The sequence below is a fragment of the Marmota monax genome, unplaced genomic scaffold (assembly GCF_021218885.2).
Source record: "Marmota monax isolate L192 unplaced genomic scaffold, Marmota_monax_Labrador192_F-V1.1 WCK01_AAM20220418_F8-fsc00130, whole genome shotgun sequence".
Classification (NCBI taxonomy): Eukaryota; Metazoa; Chordata; class Mammalia; order Rodentia; family Sciuridae; genus Marmota; species Marmota monax.
In genome coordinates, this window is record NW_026693244.1 from 1,376,666 (window position 1) to 1,395,059 (window position 18,394).

General features: G+C 38.8%; 1 protein-coding gene across 1 annotated transcript in view; it reads right to left on the reverse strand.

Moving 5' to 3' along the window:
- Window positions 1-3,039: 3,039 nt before the first annotated feature.
- The window catches only part of Adamts6 (ADAM metallopeptidase with thrombospondin type 1 motif 6), a 297,708-nt gene continuing 282,353 nt past the window's right edge, over window positions 3,040-18,394 (reverse strand). Inside the window, exons 23-24 of the mRNA XM_046456198.2 lie at window positions 17,263-17,419; window positions 3,040-6,249 (exon numbers count right to left, since the gene is read on the reverse strand). Coding sequence (XP_046312154.1) covers window positions 6,140-6,249; window positions 17,263-17,419 — 267 coding nt within the window. The 3' untranslated portion in view covers window positions 3,040-6,139. The remainder of the gene's footprint in view (window positions 6,250-17,262; window positions 17,420-18,394) is intronic.

The window sequence follows — 18,394 nt, forward strand, 5'->3', positions numbered from 1 at the left end:
CTGTAGGACAGGGAAGGGCTCTAGGATTTACCACAGGGTGGTGCAGGGGAGGCCAGATGCCCCCAGCTGTAAGTGCTTGGCTGTTGATGGCTTTGCAGACATCCTTCATCCTAGATTGGCTCTGACCTTCCTTTCTTTCTCTTCCCACAAACTCGTAACTACATGCTTAGAAACCACTTTGGGTCTTCACTTGTAATTTTGTCCTCAGACACTGGAATTTCCAAACTAAGCACCACCACTTACCAAGGCAGGCACCGAAAGTGCACCCTTCCCTGATCCCTGAGGCCCATACAGGACCTTGGGCCCATTGTTTCCCAGGAAGGAGTAACTCATTTCTTCTGGCCAGGTGAGTTAGCTTCTCTCTGACAGAGGAGCGTCCTTTCCCATTTCCTGACTCAAATGCAGATCAGGAAACTTCCTCTCTGTGTACCAAAGAGGTGACTTTCCTCTCACTGTCTCTGGGACACTTAGTAACTGACTCACCTTCTCCGAGCCTTGGTTTAGATCCTTGTAAATGGGATTGATGGTATCATTCTCCTGGCTTTATTGAAACCCATCCAATGAGAACATATAGTAAGCACCTAGTGCAGGACCTGGGAACTCAGCAAACATTAGTCCTATTAAGGAATGACCATGTCTGATGTCACTTTCCAGATACAGAGCCCCACAACTGTCCTGGAGTGGCTCTAGACTGGGACTTCCTGTTGCTACCTTTGTTTGTGATTTCAGGGGCCCCATCTCACAAGTGCTATACTGCCAGAAGCAATTCTGAAATGAGCACAGCACTGTGGGCCCATAAAGTAACCTGCTACCCATTACTGCCCTTGCTGGGGCACAGACCAGGCCTCTCCCAGAATCACATCAGCTTTTAGTGGGTAGAAGCCACCTCATGTTGACCTGAGGTGCTCTGACTTCCGGGAGGCTTACAGATGCAGGATAACTTGCCCCCTTCTATGTGAAAACTCTCTGCAAGGTATGGTATCCAAGCCAAGATTTCAGAAGAGACCTCTTGATGGATTTTCAGAACTTTTAAAGTATGGGCAATGGAATTTCACTGTTAGGCATGATGTTCTGTGCCTGAGGTAAATGGAATATTCAGGATACACAATTCCTGGAGCCAGGTATATCAGGTAGTACCTATCTATCAGGGACTAACTGGCCTTGTGTAACACAAGGTGTCCTTATGATGAAGGCATGACATTGTCATGGAAATTAGCCTCACCATCCATGCAGTTCAAACCTTTCAGCGGGTTACGGAGGAGCTGGTATCCATCCCCCACAAGACCACAAGCATGATGGTGGCTTCCCCTACGGAGGGGAGCCAGCTCTCAAACCACAGTTCCATTTCTGTCCTCAGACATTGTCTGTGAATGAAATGAGGGGTAAGAATCTCAAAATAAACTTCTGAGATAGAGAAAAGGCCATTTTCCTTTTAGGCTTGAGGTTTTGACGTCTGAAGTACAAAACTATTGTAAACAGCTGTTCTTTTTTTAAAAAATATTTTTTAGTTGTAGATGAACACAATACCTTTATTTTCTTTATTTATTTTTATGTGGTGCTGAGTATTGAACCTAGTGCCTCGTACGTGCAAGGTAAGCGCTGTACCACTGAGCCACAATCCCAGCCCAACAGCTATTCTTTTAATCATGTTAGTTTAGTCCACACATTCTGATAATAGGAATGAGACAGAATTTCAAACACAGCTTATCTATCACTTTTTATCCAGTGACTGATCTTTTTCTTCTTCCTGTGACCTCTTATTTAGAATTTTCCAATTTTCCTGGGCTAAGACTTTTATTCTTTTCCCCTTGAATAATATTTCTTTTCCCCTTCTTTCAATTTTATCCCAATCATGCAAATTCATATATTTCTGTTACTAAGCTCAACACCTCATCTTTTTCCTAATTTGCTAGGAAAAACACCTGGACTTTTGGAGCATAAAGGTTTAAGGATGCTCCCTGGGGAGTGGTGGAATCTCCATGGAGTGCAGATTGTCTTTGGATCTGCACCCTAAACAGAATAGTATCCTTTAGATATTGGAAACAGGCATTTAATTGGAAGCTTGAAAGCAATGGTAGATGAAAAGGTAGACTCCAATCTGGGGGTTCTAGGTTCTAGCAACCCATTTTTATTAGTATTACCCCTCCCAAACCTCCAGCAGATCTACCTTTTTTGAAGGCAGTGGGTGGTTTAAATGGTTGTTAACTTTGATCTCATTAACTGAGTATTTAAAAATACTTTAGCTACTTGCGGCTCCCAGGATGACCTGGGGGAAACCTTTCCAAGACTATCTAATCATCTCATTTGGCTTCACCTCATTTACTTTATTGTATAAATAAGGGGGGAGTAGACTAAAGCACCCATCATGCTTAGACATTCTATATCTTCTTACTGATGAAGTTGTCACTATAAAAGTACTCAAATAGCTAAGCGTGCAGGAAGGTCACTTTCACGTTACAAAGTTTTTCTGAATTATAATACAGTTTTGCATAATATAGTGTCTCTTGACTCAGCAAAAACTAAGCCATTGGTTCATCTTCCACCTAAGAGGAAATGTCTGAAGGCAGAAAAAGGTGCCCTTCGTATTTCTATGCTTCCCATGAATCTGAATAAAAAAACTTCACATGTGGATTCATTGTTCATCACCCTTTCCACAATGAAATGTCTTGTATTTTCTCTATCACTGAAGAATTTACATGGAAGGCAAAGGAGGGAGGACAGAGTTTTGCACCCAGTGAATGGAGGTGTGTGGCAGAGGACACTCTGGACTTCCTCTTCTAGCCCCAGAATAGCTGGCTATGGAGTGGGGGCGGGGGATGTAGCTCCACCAGAAATCCTGAACCCATTGCCTTCAGATAGCACTGAAATGAGCTTATATAGGTGCAATCCTTGGGAAGGGTAATAAGATACAGCAAATCATCTCAATCCAGGACACACCTGGATAATCCAGATGATGGGGGTGTGACATCCCAAGGGATAGACTCTTTCTACTCCCAGTTTAACATGAGCTTTTCAGGGAACAGACAACTTCCATCTGAATCATTCTTACAAGCTGAATTTTTATTTTTTCTAAATTATCTATGTTAAAAAAAAAATCTGTGCCTGGTGTGGAATTCACTCCATCAAGGGTTACAATGACTTTCATTTTCATTACAAGCAGGAGAATGAATGAAGGACAAGTGTTAGGAAACATGGCAATAAATTAGAATATAATTTACAAAAGCAAAAAAAGTAACAGTGTACCACATTAATACTGAGTATAAAATAATAAGCAACAACTAATCACAATAATACAAAGGTAATTTCATTCTGTATTATTAAGGATACCTATGTGACATTCACTCAAATAAAAAAGTTCCTAATGAAATGGACTATTTGAAAGTCATACATATTTCCAGGGCTTTAATTTTGGGGGGTACATTTACCTTTCCTTTATTGGTAGGCCTTCATACCAGTGGCAGACACTGCCCCCACCTGTGGAGTACCAGTTTCCATGGGGTTCCTTAAGTAGTCTATATCTACACTACTTTTGGAATCTGCCATGGTGGCCCAGCCTTCACCACTGACAATCCCATTGCTATTATTTAGGAATAGAGCTTCATATAGCCACATGGGTGGCTCCAGAGTAGCAGCGATATTCTAATGTGCTGTGGAACATGATTTTCTTTTTAACACTTGCTCAGGTTTAAATTCAGGGCCTATCTGAAAATGTTTAACCCTATTGTATCTCTGCTAGGTTCCTCTTGAGGGCGACGTGATAATGCCCCGGGGAGCATCTTGACCTTAGAGCTGTAGTACACCCAAGAGGGAATGAGGCTGCCCTCCTCTTCTAGCTCCAGTCATGGTGCTGCACAGTGCTCGTTTCCAGGTGAGGTAAAAATATAGCGTTCACTCAGTAATGTAAGTTAGCCTTTTGAAACAAAACTGTGAGCTGCTATTTGTGTGTTGGTGAAAATCAGATGTGAATAATAAAACTGTGCCTAAACTGCCACAGAAACCATGTACTCTATTTTCCTTATTTCACCAGGGCACATTAGCACCAAGTTAACTGTTCTTTGAAAGGCGCCAAGGGATTAATTCAGTGCTAGGAGCACCCTGTCCAGGGGCTGCTTTCCCTTCATCATTGGCTAAGATGGCACTTGGGCTGGTCCTCTAAAGGCAGCATAGATAGGGCCTTGGTAATTTGTCTTATATCACAAATAGTTCTCTCTCTGGAAAACTCAGAGGATGGGAACTGATTATTGAGAGAGAAGCAGGTAACAAGATATGATGGTTATGACTAAGCATGAAAAAACATTCCGTGCCAACTGTCCACAGCAAACCCAGAAGCTTAGGATGGCTTAGGAAGCTTAGGATGGTGTCTGAGTTTCTCTTTCAGAAAAAAAAAAAAAAAGAACCATTTCCCTTAGGTCATGGTATACATGGTAAGCCAATGTGTAGTTTCAGAGCACAGTGACAGACATAAGTGAAGCATGTTCTTCCACTGCAAATATCTTTACAAAGTAACCATTAAGTGTTGAGTTTTAGGTACTGGTGTTTGCAGGGTGTCCACACGTGTAAAACAAAGGAGTGTGCTGGACACAAAGCACATTCATCAAGAACCTGCTACAAGCTACGAGGGTTCAAGTACAAAATAATAATATAAACAAGTACCCTTTTAAAAAAAAATCTAGCTATTGAGTCTTTTGATGAGCAGGATGTGAAACTTGAAGATAGGTAAGATATGAGCTAGTCATTTTAATTTAGTTGAATGTGATTCTAGAATTTGACTTGCCCAGAAACTGGGTTTCACATTTAATTGCCATTCAGAGTATTCATAAAAATATAAAATACTTGATTGAGTGACTGTTAAAATTATGCTTTACGATCGCTAGCCTTCATGAGTTTTTCTTCTTTGGTTGTTATCCTTTGCTTACTTTAAAACTCACAGAAATAGCACATTTATGTGCACCACACGTATCTATTCACACACTCAAAAGTACCCATACACATACACACACACACATGTATATATGCACACGCTTGCTCTCATATAAATAAATGCCCTTCTACCATATCACAGAAGGGACATCTGGAACCCATCGTAATTGTCAGCTAATTGCAAAAGGGTCTGCCTGGTTGTGACCGAGCCAGTCTATCTCTTGCATGGCATCATCTCAGTAAGCTCAACATGCGCGCAACAGTCCAACAGGGCCAGAAGCTGTTCTGTGGCTGGTAAGGATGTAAACACAGTGAGTTGGGGTGACTTAGATAAGAAGTAAGGCATCCTGCGAGATGGCAGCAAAGGGACTGGTCTCCACCATACCCCAGGTCTGGCTTCTGCACAAAACTGAAATGTTTTTCTCTTAAAGTTTTAATGGAAATCTCAGCTTCACTCGCACAAGGGCAAGTTGGCCACAGTCTTTAGCACTGAATTTATAGACTTGCACAGCTGCAGTAACTGATGCACTGCTTTAAACTAAGTCCCTCATTGTTCAGTTTAATATAGTTTTATATATGGCTCACAGCAGTGTTCAGAATGGGGGATTATTCCTAAGGAAATTAAGTGGAATGAAGAATAATAATACAAACTTTCATTACTTTTGATTTATAATTGCTCCTTAAATTACAGTTCAAAGCCCATTTTATAATTTAAATTGTGGTGCTGTTGTAGTGAGATAAAGTATAGTACATATTTTTAAGGTATGACTTAAGAATTCTGAATCTTCTTTACTTCTGTAGTTGACCAAGTCATAACAGCTACATTTTAAACAGTTTTAAATACAAATGGATTCAGTGTCATTGCTAAGTCCATAATAAAAATTATCTTAATGGTCCAAGGAGGTAAACAGGCTATTGGATTTACTCGAAAGAACACAAACGTTCCACAGTAAGCAAGTCTCCCTGTGTTGTTTGGATCTCTCCAATCTGGCATTCCCTCCTAACACCATGTCCAGCACTTTGGATCAATAAATCCCACTTCACAGAAGTTAAAATAATATTGAAATCCTGTCAGCTAGGGCTGACCAGTGGTTACGTTTTCCACAGGGTAATGCTTTTGCAAGGACATCAATCCTCTTCCTCTGGGTGGCTCTCTTTGATGGATGCATTTCCAAGATGAAATGACAAGGCTCTCTCTCTCTCTCTGGCTTTCCATGGGTCAGTGTCCTTGGCAGGTCTTACAACACATCTGTCTGAAGTATGCTCGACTGCAGAACTTGAACTTCAGCACCAGTGGGCAATAAGCCACTTTGTTCACATCTTTGCACTCTAACAAATGGGGGCAGAAAATGGAAAACAATTAGAGGCACATAAACAAGTACATAAACAAGCCAATGCGCCTGAATGTTCAGCAAGGACCCCTCTGGGCCAATCCACCGTGGCTTCCACATCCATGTGGCTTTTGTTTTTGTTTTTAAGTGTACTCTGTCTGGTACAGCCTACCAGAAACATTCTTTTGATATATTTTAACACAATTTGAAAAAAAAATGTTTGCAAGGCTTTTCTTCCAGACTTTTATAAGTATGGTGCATGCCCACTGTGTCTTGAAAGAATTACCATTTGTTGGGATAAGTGATCACTTTAGACAGCTTGGAAACATGAGTCATTTTTCTTACAGCGCTTTTATTGCTTCTTTCTCAAGGGTTATTTTATTCAACAGTGCGAGGTTATCCAAAATCAAACATGAGTTGCATTGTTTGATACCAGAGTACACATGTCTCAAAAGAATCTCTGCATCTGTGGGGCATGGGGACGGGCTTGAGTGAATGAAAAGGATTGCTGACAGTGGCCTAGATTCAGCAACTACACTAGACAAAGAGGAAAGCTTTGAGAGGTTGGCCTCAAATGGCAGCAGTCTGCGGGTTATGGAAACATGGAGAAATGTCTTTTTTTAATTTGGAAGTGAGACATGGCCTTCTTTTTTCCTATGTGTGTTTTCGCCTCAGTGCTAGAATTGCCACAGTTGCAGTCTGCAGTTCTTGCAGCCAGAAGGTGAATAAATGATTCTTTCCCTATCTCCCCTTGAGGCTGGTTGCAAAGGAGGAACTAGGGGGCCAGTGCAGAGAAAGGGACACAGGCCTTTGATTATCAGCAGCTGCCTCCTGACCCCTACCACCAATATGACCCCATCGCTGCCAATATGATATTCTCCTCCAGTATTCTGATCACTTTTACCTGGGGATTTTAAAGTGCTTTGTCAATCTAGTAATTAAATTTTCATATGCCACCCAGAACCAAAGTTCCACTCTCATTTTTCCAGGTGGTTATACTGAAATGTTCTGGGTAAAAGCGCTTAAGGTTATTAGAGCTCAGATAGGGCACTGGGTGAAGTTCAGGGCGACAGAACCGTTCTGTTGGTTCTTGTTGTTGTTCCTACTCCAGAAATCCACTAAAAATTCTAAGAGATCTAATACCTGGTACATGAGAATCACATGATCAACATGAGAAATAAAATGCAAAGAAATTGGACCATTTCCAATTATTATAAAGAAAACTAAGGAAATAATCTTACTGCTCTCACTTTAAACCCTCTTTCAGTGAAAGCATTAACATTCAAAACTGGAACCCCCAAATCCTCTAAAAACATAAGCTCTGCCACCAACAAATTCCCTTATACTCAAGATTTGGTTTACAAAGAGAATAATATTTAGAAATTTGAACAGAAACTTTTCATACTAGGATTCTCAGTAAATTTAACTTTCGGCTGAAAGAAAGTAGAAGGGGCATAAACAACTTGTTTAAACTTTGCACTTAAGAGGTGGGGGGAAGAAATCTCATGATATTTGGTGAATCATTTGTGAATTTGAGGTGAAAAGACTTCCACATGTTTTAATATGGAAGTCACTTGGTATTTTTTTGTTTGTTTTTATTTTCTTCTCAAACTAGTGATGACCAGAAAAAAGCGACCAAAAAAGTTTAGACTAATATTTTTGTATGGAAAATTTCATTTTTCACTGTTTTCAGGAGTAACACATTGTTAAGGTAAGATAATTACTAAAATGTAAGAAAAGCTGAGTGTATTCCTGTTGACACAAGTCACTCATCTTGAAATCCAAATCATAGTCCTACTGGGGCAGCCCCTCTCCCATTTTGAAGCAGGGATTGCTGCTTAACATACAAAATAAACTTTAGCTTTGACCTTCTTTGCCAAAATATAAAAATGATTTAGTTGATAAACAGATAGAAGAGGACTGGTTGTTTTAATAGTACAAGGAAATAAAATGAGAAGCCAAACTGCCTGGATTTAATCCTAGCTTTACCGTTTACAAACTTTATGACTCTGAGGAAATCACTTAACCTCTCTGTGCCTAAGTTTTCTCATCTATACCAGAGGAATGACATGAGTACTCACTATAACATGTGCAGTGACATAAATATCCTTACCTACATCCACCAGAGCCATGGCTGGTGTGAGGGAAGTACTCGTTAGGTACTGAGTTGCTCCTACTATCATTATTAGTCATTAGTGTCTCTTCTTGTCTGATAAAGGGGAAAAAGCACAGAGCTACACTCTAACTCAGTGAGAATGTAATATCTGCTTCACTTCTGAGAAAATTCTGTCTGTTCTAAAACACAGTTCAGTTTAAAAACAAAACAAAAAGGAGTATTTCCTGGGTTACAACTTTACTGGGACATTCATAACTCCATTTTTGGAAGAGTTGCTGCATCAGGAAAATTCTGGGTTAAGTAAAATACAAGCAAATTCACATATTTTCTTTTAGATTTAGACTTTGGTAACTGATAAAATAATGCATAATAAGTAAAATAGAATATTTGTTTTTTAAACATTGTTTAGTTGTAAATGAACATAATATCTTTATTTTACTTATTTATTTATATGTGGTGCTGAGGATCGAACTCAGTGCCTCACACATGCTAAGTAAGCATCCTACCACTTGAGCCACAACCTCAGGCCCAATAGAATATTTGTAAATTGCTTTTCCCTCTACCTACACATCCACTCACTCATTCAGTCTATTACAAATATAAACAGTAGATTATTTCTTCCATAGGTGAGTGCTGGAAGTTAGGCTACTCTGTGTGCAGAAGAAGCCCAGAGAATAGTCCTTTAAATCAGGAGCTATCTAGCATGGAGTGGGCTGGGGCTAGGCCAGGGTGTCCCTCTCTAAACTCCCCAACTCCCTTGAAAACCCATAAGTTTTCAACTCTACATTGGACAATGGGACTTAATGGATTAAATTAGTTCCCAAATAATTTGTTTGGAAGCAGGAAGGCATTTGGGTCCTGGCTGCAGGATCAAGCTCAGGAAGCCAGGGGCTGCTTACGTGCATCTCCTGATTGGCCTTTGGCAGCAGCACAACACAGCAGTGAGAGCCAAGAGGTCTACTGACAGGTGGGCCCAGGGATGGATTCCAGCACTGCCCTTTTATAATGTTTGTTCTTCACCCAATTATTTCACCACTCTAAATCTCAGATATCCAATCTCTAAAATGAAGATCTCGATAAGGCCTGCTCAAGGGTGCTGTAAGGCTTGTACCAGGTAATGCACACGATAAAAAGCACATGCCATGCCACCTGGCTCAGAGGGAGTGCTCAGTTCACTCCCAATGCCAGAACGCCTGCTGCTGAAAACAGCACTCATGTATTATTTCTCTATGATCCCTGTCCAAATGAATACAGGCTCCCAGGAAGGCATACACAGAAGCAAATTAACAGAAAGCTATTAAACAGGGAGCAGGTAAATCCTCACAGGGGCAGGAGTAAAGACCTGGGGAAGAGCCAGGTTTCTGCCAAGACTCAGACAAAGAGCCCTGATGACACATTAATGTGGAGACACCTGTGCTATATGAAGACATTCAGCCTTGGTGGGTGCAGGGACTCCCAAGAAGGGCTGTGTTGAAGACTCAGTTCTCCTTCTTGGTTTTGCCTTCTAGGAATAGTCCTGACTAGAAAAATGAGTTCATTACAAAACTTTGGTTTGATGGAAATCTAGTTAGCCATGACTAGTGTTTGATTTTCTCAGTCTTTCAATGTCACAAGAGCGTGATTTGGTAAAAACAGCACTAAAACTTAGAATTTATCAAGCAATTTTATGTAGTTTTATATTTAATCCTTTTAAGTATATAAAATGTCAGATTTACATAGACAGCAAAACTTAGGCTCAAGGTTATGAAACTCAAGCTGTGTCACACAGCTGAGAACAGTTTAAGACATGGGATAAGAATTCAGATTTGTTTAATTGCCAAGCCACTCTTATTTTGGCAGCATTCTTGACATACAAGTGCAAAATGTCTCTGTGTTTATGACCACAGACCCTTGACTGACAATGACTATAGACCCTTGACTGACACCACTGGTGAGTTGATGTCTGGGGCTTCCTCAGTCTTTTGTTTTTGGAGAGTTTGCTCTGTCTCCTTAGAGAAGGGAAAGAAATGTTTTTTAAAAAGCTTTCTAGGTTACAATCATTTAGAATCTGAATTAGCTCTTCCTATTCTTCTTCACTATATCTTTCTCTTCAAATTTTGTAAAATTTGAGTAAAAAAAAATGACTTTAGATATTTAAAAATCCCATTATTATAGAAAACTGAATGTTATCTTCAAAATATTAGTCCCAGACTTAAGTTATTATTATCATCATCATCATCATCATATCATATCATCATCATCATCATCATACTGGGGAATGAACTGAGCTATGTCTCCCCCTTTTGATTATTTATTTTGAGACAGGGTTTCTCTGAGTTGGTGAAGCTGGCCTCCAACTTGCCATCCTCCTGCCCCAGCCTCCAAAATCACTGGGATTTTAGGTGTATGGCAAAGTGTCCAGTTTACCAGGTTTAAATTATATTGGTACAACCAACCTATGGCTACTTTTAGCTTAGCTAGAAAGGATGGATTTGTTGGGACAACTCACTGACAGGTTGCTGATGCAGCCGTGGGGCCTGAATTAATTCATTCGTCTGCCTTATCCCCAAACTCATTAAAATTATGAAATAATCTTTTTCTTCTTCTCTTGAGCCAATACCCAATACAACCTACTTTTATGAAAAAAATCATTCTGAAAAAGTTGTACATAAATTAAATCACATTTTTTATTGACATTAAAACAACAGAAATGTTCTGTTTTAATGATCTTCAGTTGGCATTGACTTCTAATACTTAAAAGATCTTAAAATTTAAAGTTTCTCTATTCCCAAGTACATAATCTGCAAACAGATAATGTTAGAAAATATATTAGGAATAATTTTTTAATTTAAGAATTTTTAAAAAACTTTAAAACTGGTAGTATCCTCTGTAGTTGTGAGGGCTTCACACATGCTGGGCAAGAGCTGCACATTCACTACAACCCCAGTCCTCTATTGCTTTTTAAATAGTAGAATCTGAGCCTGCAGAGTCACAGATTCTAAGATGAAGGAATCTGCTTTTCTCTTCTACTATCATCATGTACCAGCTAAGTACTCTCCTGGGAGGAGAATGATAACGACACTCTTTCTACCTATTTTGTCTTTAGGATGTTGGAAGAATGAGAGGTCCTCATTGTGTGTTTCTGGAAACATTTTGTAGAGCTAACTAGTCTCTTCTCTTTTTACACTCCACCCCACCCCTGAAAAAAGTACCACTTTATCCAAGGCCAGAGAATTCTGGTGAGAATGTTAAATGGCAATTTATGAAGTATTCCCAAATTCTCTCTTAGGGAAACTTGGGAACACATCAAGGATTTAAAGCTAACCCCTCTGCTCTGCAATGTGAACTAGATTCATTATTATAACCTTAGGTAACTTGGCACACATGCTGGAGAGGTTCTTGTTGGTGATCTGGGTATGGGTAGAGTTGAATGATAAAATTAGACAAACTGTTGCACAGGCAACACATGAGTCTACTTATCACTGATGTTCCAATGAGCTTCTCCCCATGTGATTTGCATTAATCTTTCAAAACACTGACCTAAAAGACTCGCTAAACAGAGGCTTAAGAATTTAGGATGCAATTAGATTCAGATTCATTGTGACTTTGAAGGCTTGATTTGGTCCAACTCCTAAAATGGAATGATCTTACATTTATTTCATCAAACTTTGCAAAGCTTGCCTAATTGTATCATTCGAGTGAGTTGGGATACCCAGAGACAGATTCCTCCATGACCATGTTGGACCATTCAGCATCTCTCTTTGTAGAATGCATACACTCTGTGCCTGTAAACATGTATGAGATCCAGAAGAACATAGTAGGTGGAGTTGTGAATTAAACATATAAGGTCCATCTTTGGATTAAAAAAAAGTGCAAACAGCCATGCATTTTACAAACTGCCCTTGGTAATGTAGAGCCTGGTGAGAAATGAGAAGGTAGAAGATGTGCTCGTGCTGTGTGGGAGTTGGTCTAGGAGATGTGTACTCAGTGTGCTCCTCCCGATAAAATATACTTCAGTCCTTGACATTTTATATATTCAGAATAGAAAAGGAGGACATAACAAATCTCTCCTGGGACATATTCATTACAATGGGAGCAGGCCACCTACTTCTTTTTGTCCTTGAAGAAAGGTGACAACAACTATTGAATTTTATTCTGATTTCATGTTACCACAGATTAAACCATTCCTTCTACCTTCGCTTTTTTAGTTTTCTAAAAACCAGTCTTATTCCCTGGATGCCACCCACATTCTGGGTGGTATAATCCCAGCCCAGATCCAGGTTCCCTCCAAGTCAGACAGCCAGGAATGTGAACCTAAATGCTAAGTGGATTATGAGTGCTTTGAAGTGGCAAAAAAATAAATTGGCCTTCCTCACCTCCTCGAAATCAAAGTCTTCCAAGTGAACTTTACCATTCCTTCCACTGATTTTAATACATCAATCAGCTTCCACATAAAAACCTAAATTCAGTAGCTATTTTGTTCAGGGATCTTGTTAGGAGATTTGTGAGTTGTCTAGGCTTTCCCAGAGATGTTTACTTGAGGGAGATCAAGATCCATCACTGTTAGACATCTCAGGCTGGTAAACCAATGTACAGAAACCACTCCTTTCCTGGGTTGGTTACCAGCTCATGGCACACCGTGAATCATGACCTGGCAGCAATAAATACTAGATGACAGAGTGCCTTGTGCTATTGAGAAGCACATATAAACTACAAGGAAACTTGAAACTGCATGAACAATGAATAAAATGGCATTTTGGTGAATTTCAGATGAGCTTGAGTAGGCTAGTCCCAGCTGCTCTAAGTACTTTTTAAAAAAGATTATTCTTAGCATTTCAAATACAGTGATACCCAGTGTGTCTACAATTCACTCTGAGCAGTAGTGTAGTGTTACCCTCCTCAGTGGCAGTCTGTCAAGATTGTGCCTATAATGCTCTAACCTTTCACCAAAAGCTTACAGAAACAAAACACTAAAATAGATGTTGAACACAGTGACCTGTGTCTCCCTTCTTTCTCCTACAATTTGCCTCTCACTATTTTAATTTCTAGATGCCCTACTGCCGATTCTCTCTACTATCTTTGGTTGTGTTAACTTCTTTCCCTTTCTTCAATCTCTCTCTCCATGTATTTTATTATTTTAAACATCTGCACATACCTGTCCTCAGGAATGCCCCTCATCCCAGAGGCTCCTTGGTGAACTGTTTTGTACCTTTGTACCTTCCAGTGCCCAGCTCAACTCCTCTTCTCAGTGATCCTCCTGTTGAATACACCCTCCTCCGTGCATTCACTCAGGGGAGCTTCTCTCTACCTCTATTAAAAATACTGCTTATACTGTTATAATTATTTGTCTGCACATTCCCACCCTTACTAAGCTATACTCCCTAGGACTGAGACATTGTTTGTTGTATTCCTTTCAAAAATTTCAGGGCCTGGCACACAGTAAGTATGTTTGCTAAGTAAATTAACCAGTGGTTGGGTAAATGGAGCATATTACTTAAAAACTATCATCTTGAGAGATGAATATACCTGTGATAAAGTAAGTTTAGTGAAATGTTAATATTCAAACCTAGATGGTGAGTGTTCATTGTAAAATTCTTTCAACTTGGCTATATATTTGAATTTTTAAAATTATTTTCATAAAAATAATGAGCATGGGGGGCATTATCTAAACCTTGGTAGTTCAATCAATTCTCACAATTCGATCTGTGGCTCATTTGATCCACAGAAACCCATCGAAAGACTGTATTTGGGATCCCAAGCAATCTCCCCTAGATTTTACAGCACCATCTTGAGGTGGAGCTAAACTGGCCATTTAGCAGCCTCCCACTGAGCACCCTAGGAACCTGACTTGGCTGGGTGAAGGGTCCTTTCCCGTTCTCATGCACCAAATTTCCTCCACTAGAAGATGTTCTCTCCAACTTTCTCTTATTAAGAGGCATTTCTTCTCTCTCTGATCTGATCCCCACAAACCATACCAGACCACTCCTACATTATTTTCATGCAAGAGCCTCTGCTCTTTTGAGATCCATGGTATCTGCCAATTCCATTTCTCAGTGGATTACAACTTGGGATTCAGCTCAAATGTTTTATCCACTTTTCCTGGGGTATGCCCTGGGTTTCTCCAACTACATGTTACAGCTGGCCCACAGACCCCTTAGTCTATGAAGCTTATCTTGGTACAAAAGGTTAAAGTCATGGTCCTCCATTTGAGCATCCTTTAGCACTTGTGAAAACTGCTTCATATAACACATTCTGACTTCCATTAAAATGTGTTTTGTGTGTGTGTGTGTGTGTGTGTGTGTGTGTGTGTGTTTGCAGTATTAGAGATAGAACCCAGAGTCAGGGATATGTACCCTGGGCAAATGCTCTACCACCAAAATTTATCACCAGCCCCTTTTAAAATTTTTTTTTTAAAATTAAACATTTTTTTTAACTTAAACATTTGCCCTTAATGACTATACATTTACAAATGTATTTAAATTTTCCATAAGGAATAGCAGAGTCTGGCCACAGAAAACATTCAATAATTAGCTGCTGATTAAATGAAGAAATAGTTTTATGTATTTAAAGCATTCCACATATGCTTTTGGGAAGTTAAAAAGAACACAAAACAAGTCATGACAGAAATATTGTTTTTACCCTAAATCTAATTTTATGAAAGAGATGGATCCTCTTTCTTTTAAATGAGTCAACACTTTAGGTAATAACAGTTCTAGCATTAGTCATACTTTGCAGGATTAATAATTTCCTAAAAATTTCCTCCTTTACTGAGAAGTCTGAAAATATTGTCTTAACTGCTTACTTCAGATTAATGTTAATAAAAAATGATTTAGCCCGACAGATGAAGTGACTACTTGGTGTTTCTCCAAAGAATCTAAGAAACTTCAGATTAACACCTACCAATTTTAAGAGAATTTCTTCATGGCAGAAATAAGTGTAGTTGCAAATGATATTCTGCCCACTCTGAAAACAGTATTGTATCTTTAGTTAGAAAGCTTATAATTACTCACAATAGAGACTCTTTTGGATAAATTACTAAAATTGCCTAAAGTGAAATTATAAATATATCTTCAACTTATATATTCCTGTAGGCATGTCAAAAGCCATGGTTTTCAGCAATCGCTAAGGCTTAATCTATTGAATTAGGCTGATGCCCATGCCAGAACTTGGTCTACTTTAAAACCAAAAAATATTTTCATGTCAAAGTATCCAAACCCAGAGTCTTGCACATGGTAGGCAAGCACTCTATTACTGAACTACACCTCAGCTCAAACTATTCTATTTTAAAGAGTAAACTGAGATAGAATGTAACTGTAGTGAGACTAACAGGCCCTTGGGCTATGCCAAATCTGGGTTCAAATCCTGTCTCTTGTAATATGGGCAAGTCACTATCCTTCTCTGTGCCTCAGTTTTCTCATGAGTAGTAACTCTCAGAAGATCATTGTCAGGATTATATAAGATAATATTCTCTCTCTCTCTCTCTCTCTCTCTCTCTCTCTCTCTCTCTCTCTCTCCAACACACACACATGCACACATATACATACAGAGTTCCATTTATGTATGTGAGATAAATAGGATAGATAACTAAGATAATACATATATTCACATATATACAGGGTGTAATATGATATCCATAGTAGACTAGTTTAATAAGATAGTCATATCTTTTCTCCCACTTAACCTTGTATCTTTTGATTCTTAAAAATAAGGAGACACACCTCAAACCATGTGATTGACAGTTAATACTTAGTCACATGGAAAAGGGATATCTTTGTGTAGATTTTTTTTTTTTTTTTTTGTAGTGGGGATTGAACCCTGGGGGCTCAATCACTAAGCCACATCCCTAGCCCTTTGTTTTTTTAGTATTAGGGCCTCACTAAATTGCTGAGGCTGGCTTTGAACTTGCAATCCTCCTGGCTCAGTGTCCGGAGCCACAGGCCTGCACCACTGCGCCCTGCTAGATTGGTTAAGACATAATTTTCCCAAGAAAACTACTTTTATTTATCATGGATTTTAAGCTCTTTTCAAGAGAGGGAAAGCTAGGTTTCTAGAATGTCCCTTATTACAGGAACCAACAAAAACAAATTAAGTAGATGGCATTAGAGTCAGAGTTATTGCAAATTAAAGTTATAATTTTTAATTAATACAGGATAAGACTTCATGCCTCTCTTTTTATATGAGGAGGCAGTCTAAAATTTTTTGACTATGCCACATTTGACTTCATATTCCTGATAATTTATGACAGTGCTTTATATATAGCAGCATTCAAGAAATTTTGAATGAGTTTCTAAATGAATAAAGAAAAATTTATTTTTAAAAAAAGATAAGAAAATTAAGGAGTTTGGCTGGTACCTGCCATTTATAAAGGGAAATTCCAATATATAAGAAAAGAAAGAAAAATTTCAGCGCTCAAAGACCTTTATCCTCTATTGTAAACATTTTTTTTTCATGTTTATACGCTGAGAAAATTAGCAAATATATGCTTTCATTATACATAAAAAAACTAGTAACAAGCATGAATTGAATCTTCATGATGATAAAGATTCACTGTCATATACCAAAAGAAACCAAAGTTTTCACTTTTAAAAATGACTCATTAACATCTATAGAATTCTGGGATAAATCAAACATAGACTGTTTGTTGTACATACCTTAGATATTATCTACTCTAATCTTTCATTTTATAGATAGGTAAACTGAGCACCAGAGAAGTTAAGTGACTTAACAAGGTCAAATAGTTGTGAAGCAGCCAAGTAAAAACTTACATTTCCTGTATATAATCTACTGCATATACAGCTTCCACAAGTACTCTCTATATACTATCCCTTAATTATGGGTTTATGGGGCTCTTCAACCCCTGGGAACAGCCCAGGTGAGTTCTTAAAGACCCCAGGCCCCTTTTCTATGGGAATTTACCTTCAGTATTGGAGATGGGAGTACTGTCACATTTGCTTTCACACTGCTGCATTGATGGAGGCCGAACAGTTTCCGAACAGTCACTAGATGCCTGTCCAGTATAGGAGAGACACTGCACAGTTCGCATTTGCTGTCCAAGGCCACACTGAGCAGAACACTAAATTCAAAGACACAGAGAAACAAAAAAATATTGATTTCAACAAATTTCAGGAGGTATAAAAGACTCTATTTTCAAATATCAAAACCACACGTGTGTGTGTGTGTGTGTGTGTGTGTGTGTGTGAGAGAGAGAGAGAGAGAGAGAGAGAGAGAGTCAGAGAGAGAGAGAGAGAATATTATCTTATATAATCCTGACAATGATCTTCTGAGAGTTACTACTCGTGAGTAAACTGAGGGCTGGGGCTGTAGCTCAGTTGTGGAGTGCTTATCTCACAAGTATGAGGCACTGCGTTCAATCCATATATATATATATATATATATATATATATATATATATATATATAAACCACACTGATATTTCATCTTACTCCAGTTAGAATGGCAGCCATCGAGAATACCATCAATCCCAGAAGCTTGGGAGGCTGAGACAGGAGGATCATGAGTTCAAAGCCAGCCTCAGTTGCTTAGGGCCTCAACCTTTATTTAGACCCTGTCTCTAAATAAAATACACACACACAAAAAAAGGGCTGGGGATGTGGTTCAGTGGTTAAGTGCTCCTGAGTTAAATCTATGGTACAAAAAAAAAAAAGAAAAAAAGAAAGAAAGAAAAAATATCATCAACAATAAATGCTGGAGAGGATGTGGAGAAAAAAAAGAACTCTTTTTTTTTCTTTTTATACTGTTGGTGGGATTGTAAATCAATACAATCACTAAGGAATCAGTATGGAAGTTCCTCAAAAGACTAGGCATGGAACCACCATTTGACTCAGCTATACCACTCTTGGCATTGATCCTAAAGGATTAAAATCATTATACTGTAGTGATACATATACACCCATGCTTATAGAAGCACAATTCACAATAGCCAAACTATGGGACCAGTCTAGGTGTCTATCAATGGATGAATGGATGATTAAAAGTGATAAATATGTACTACAGAGTTTTATTCAGTCATAAAGAAGAATGAAATTAT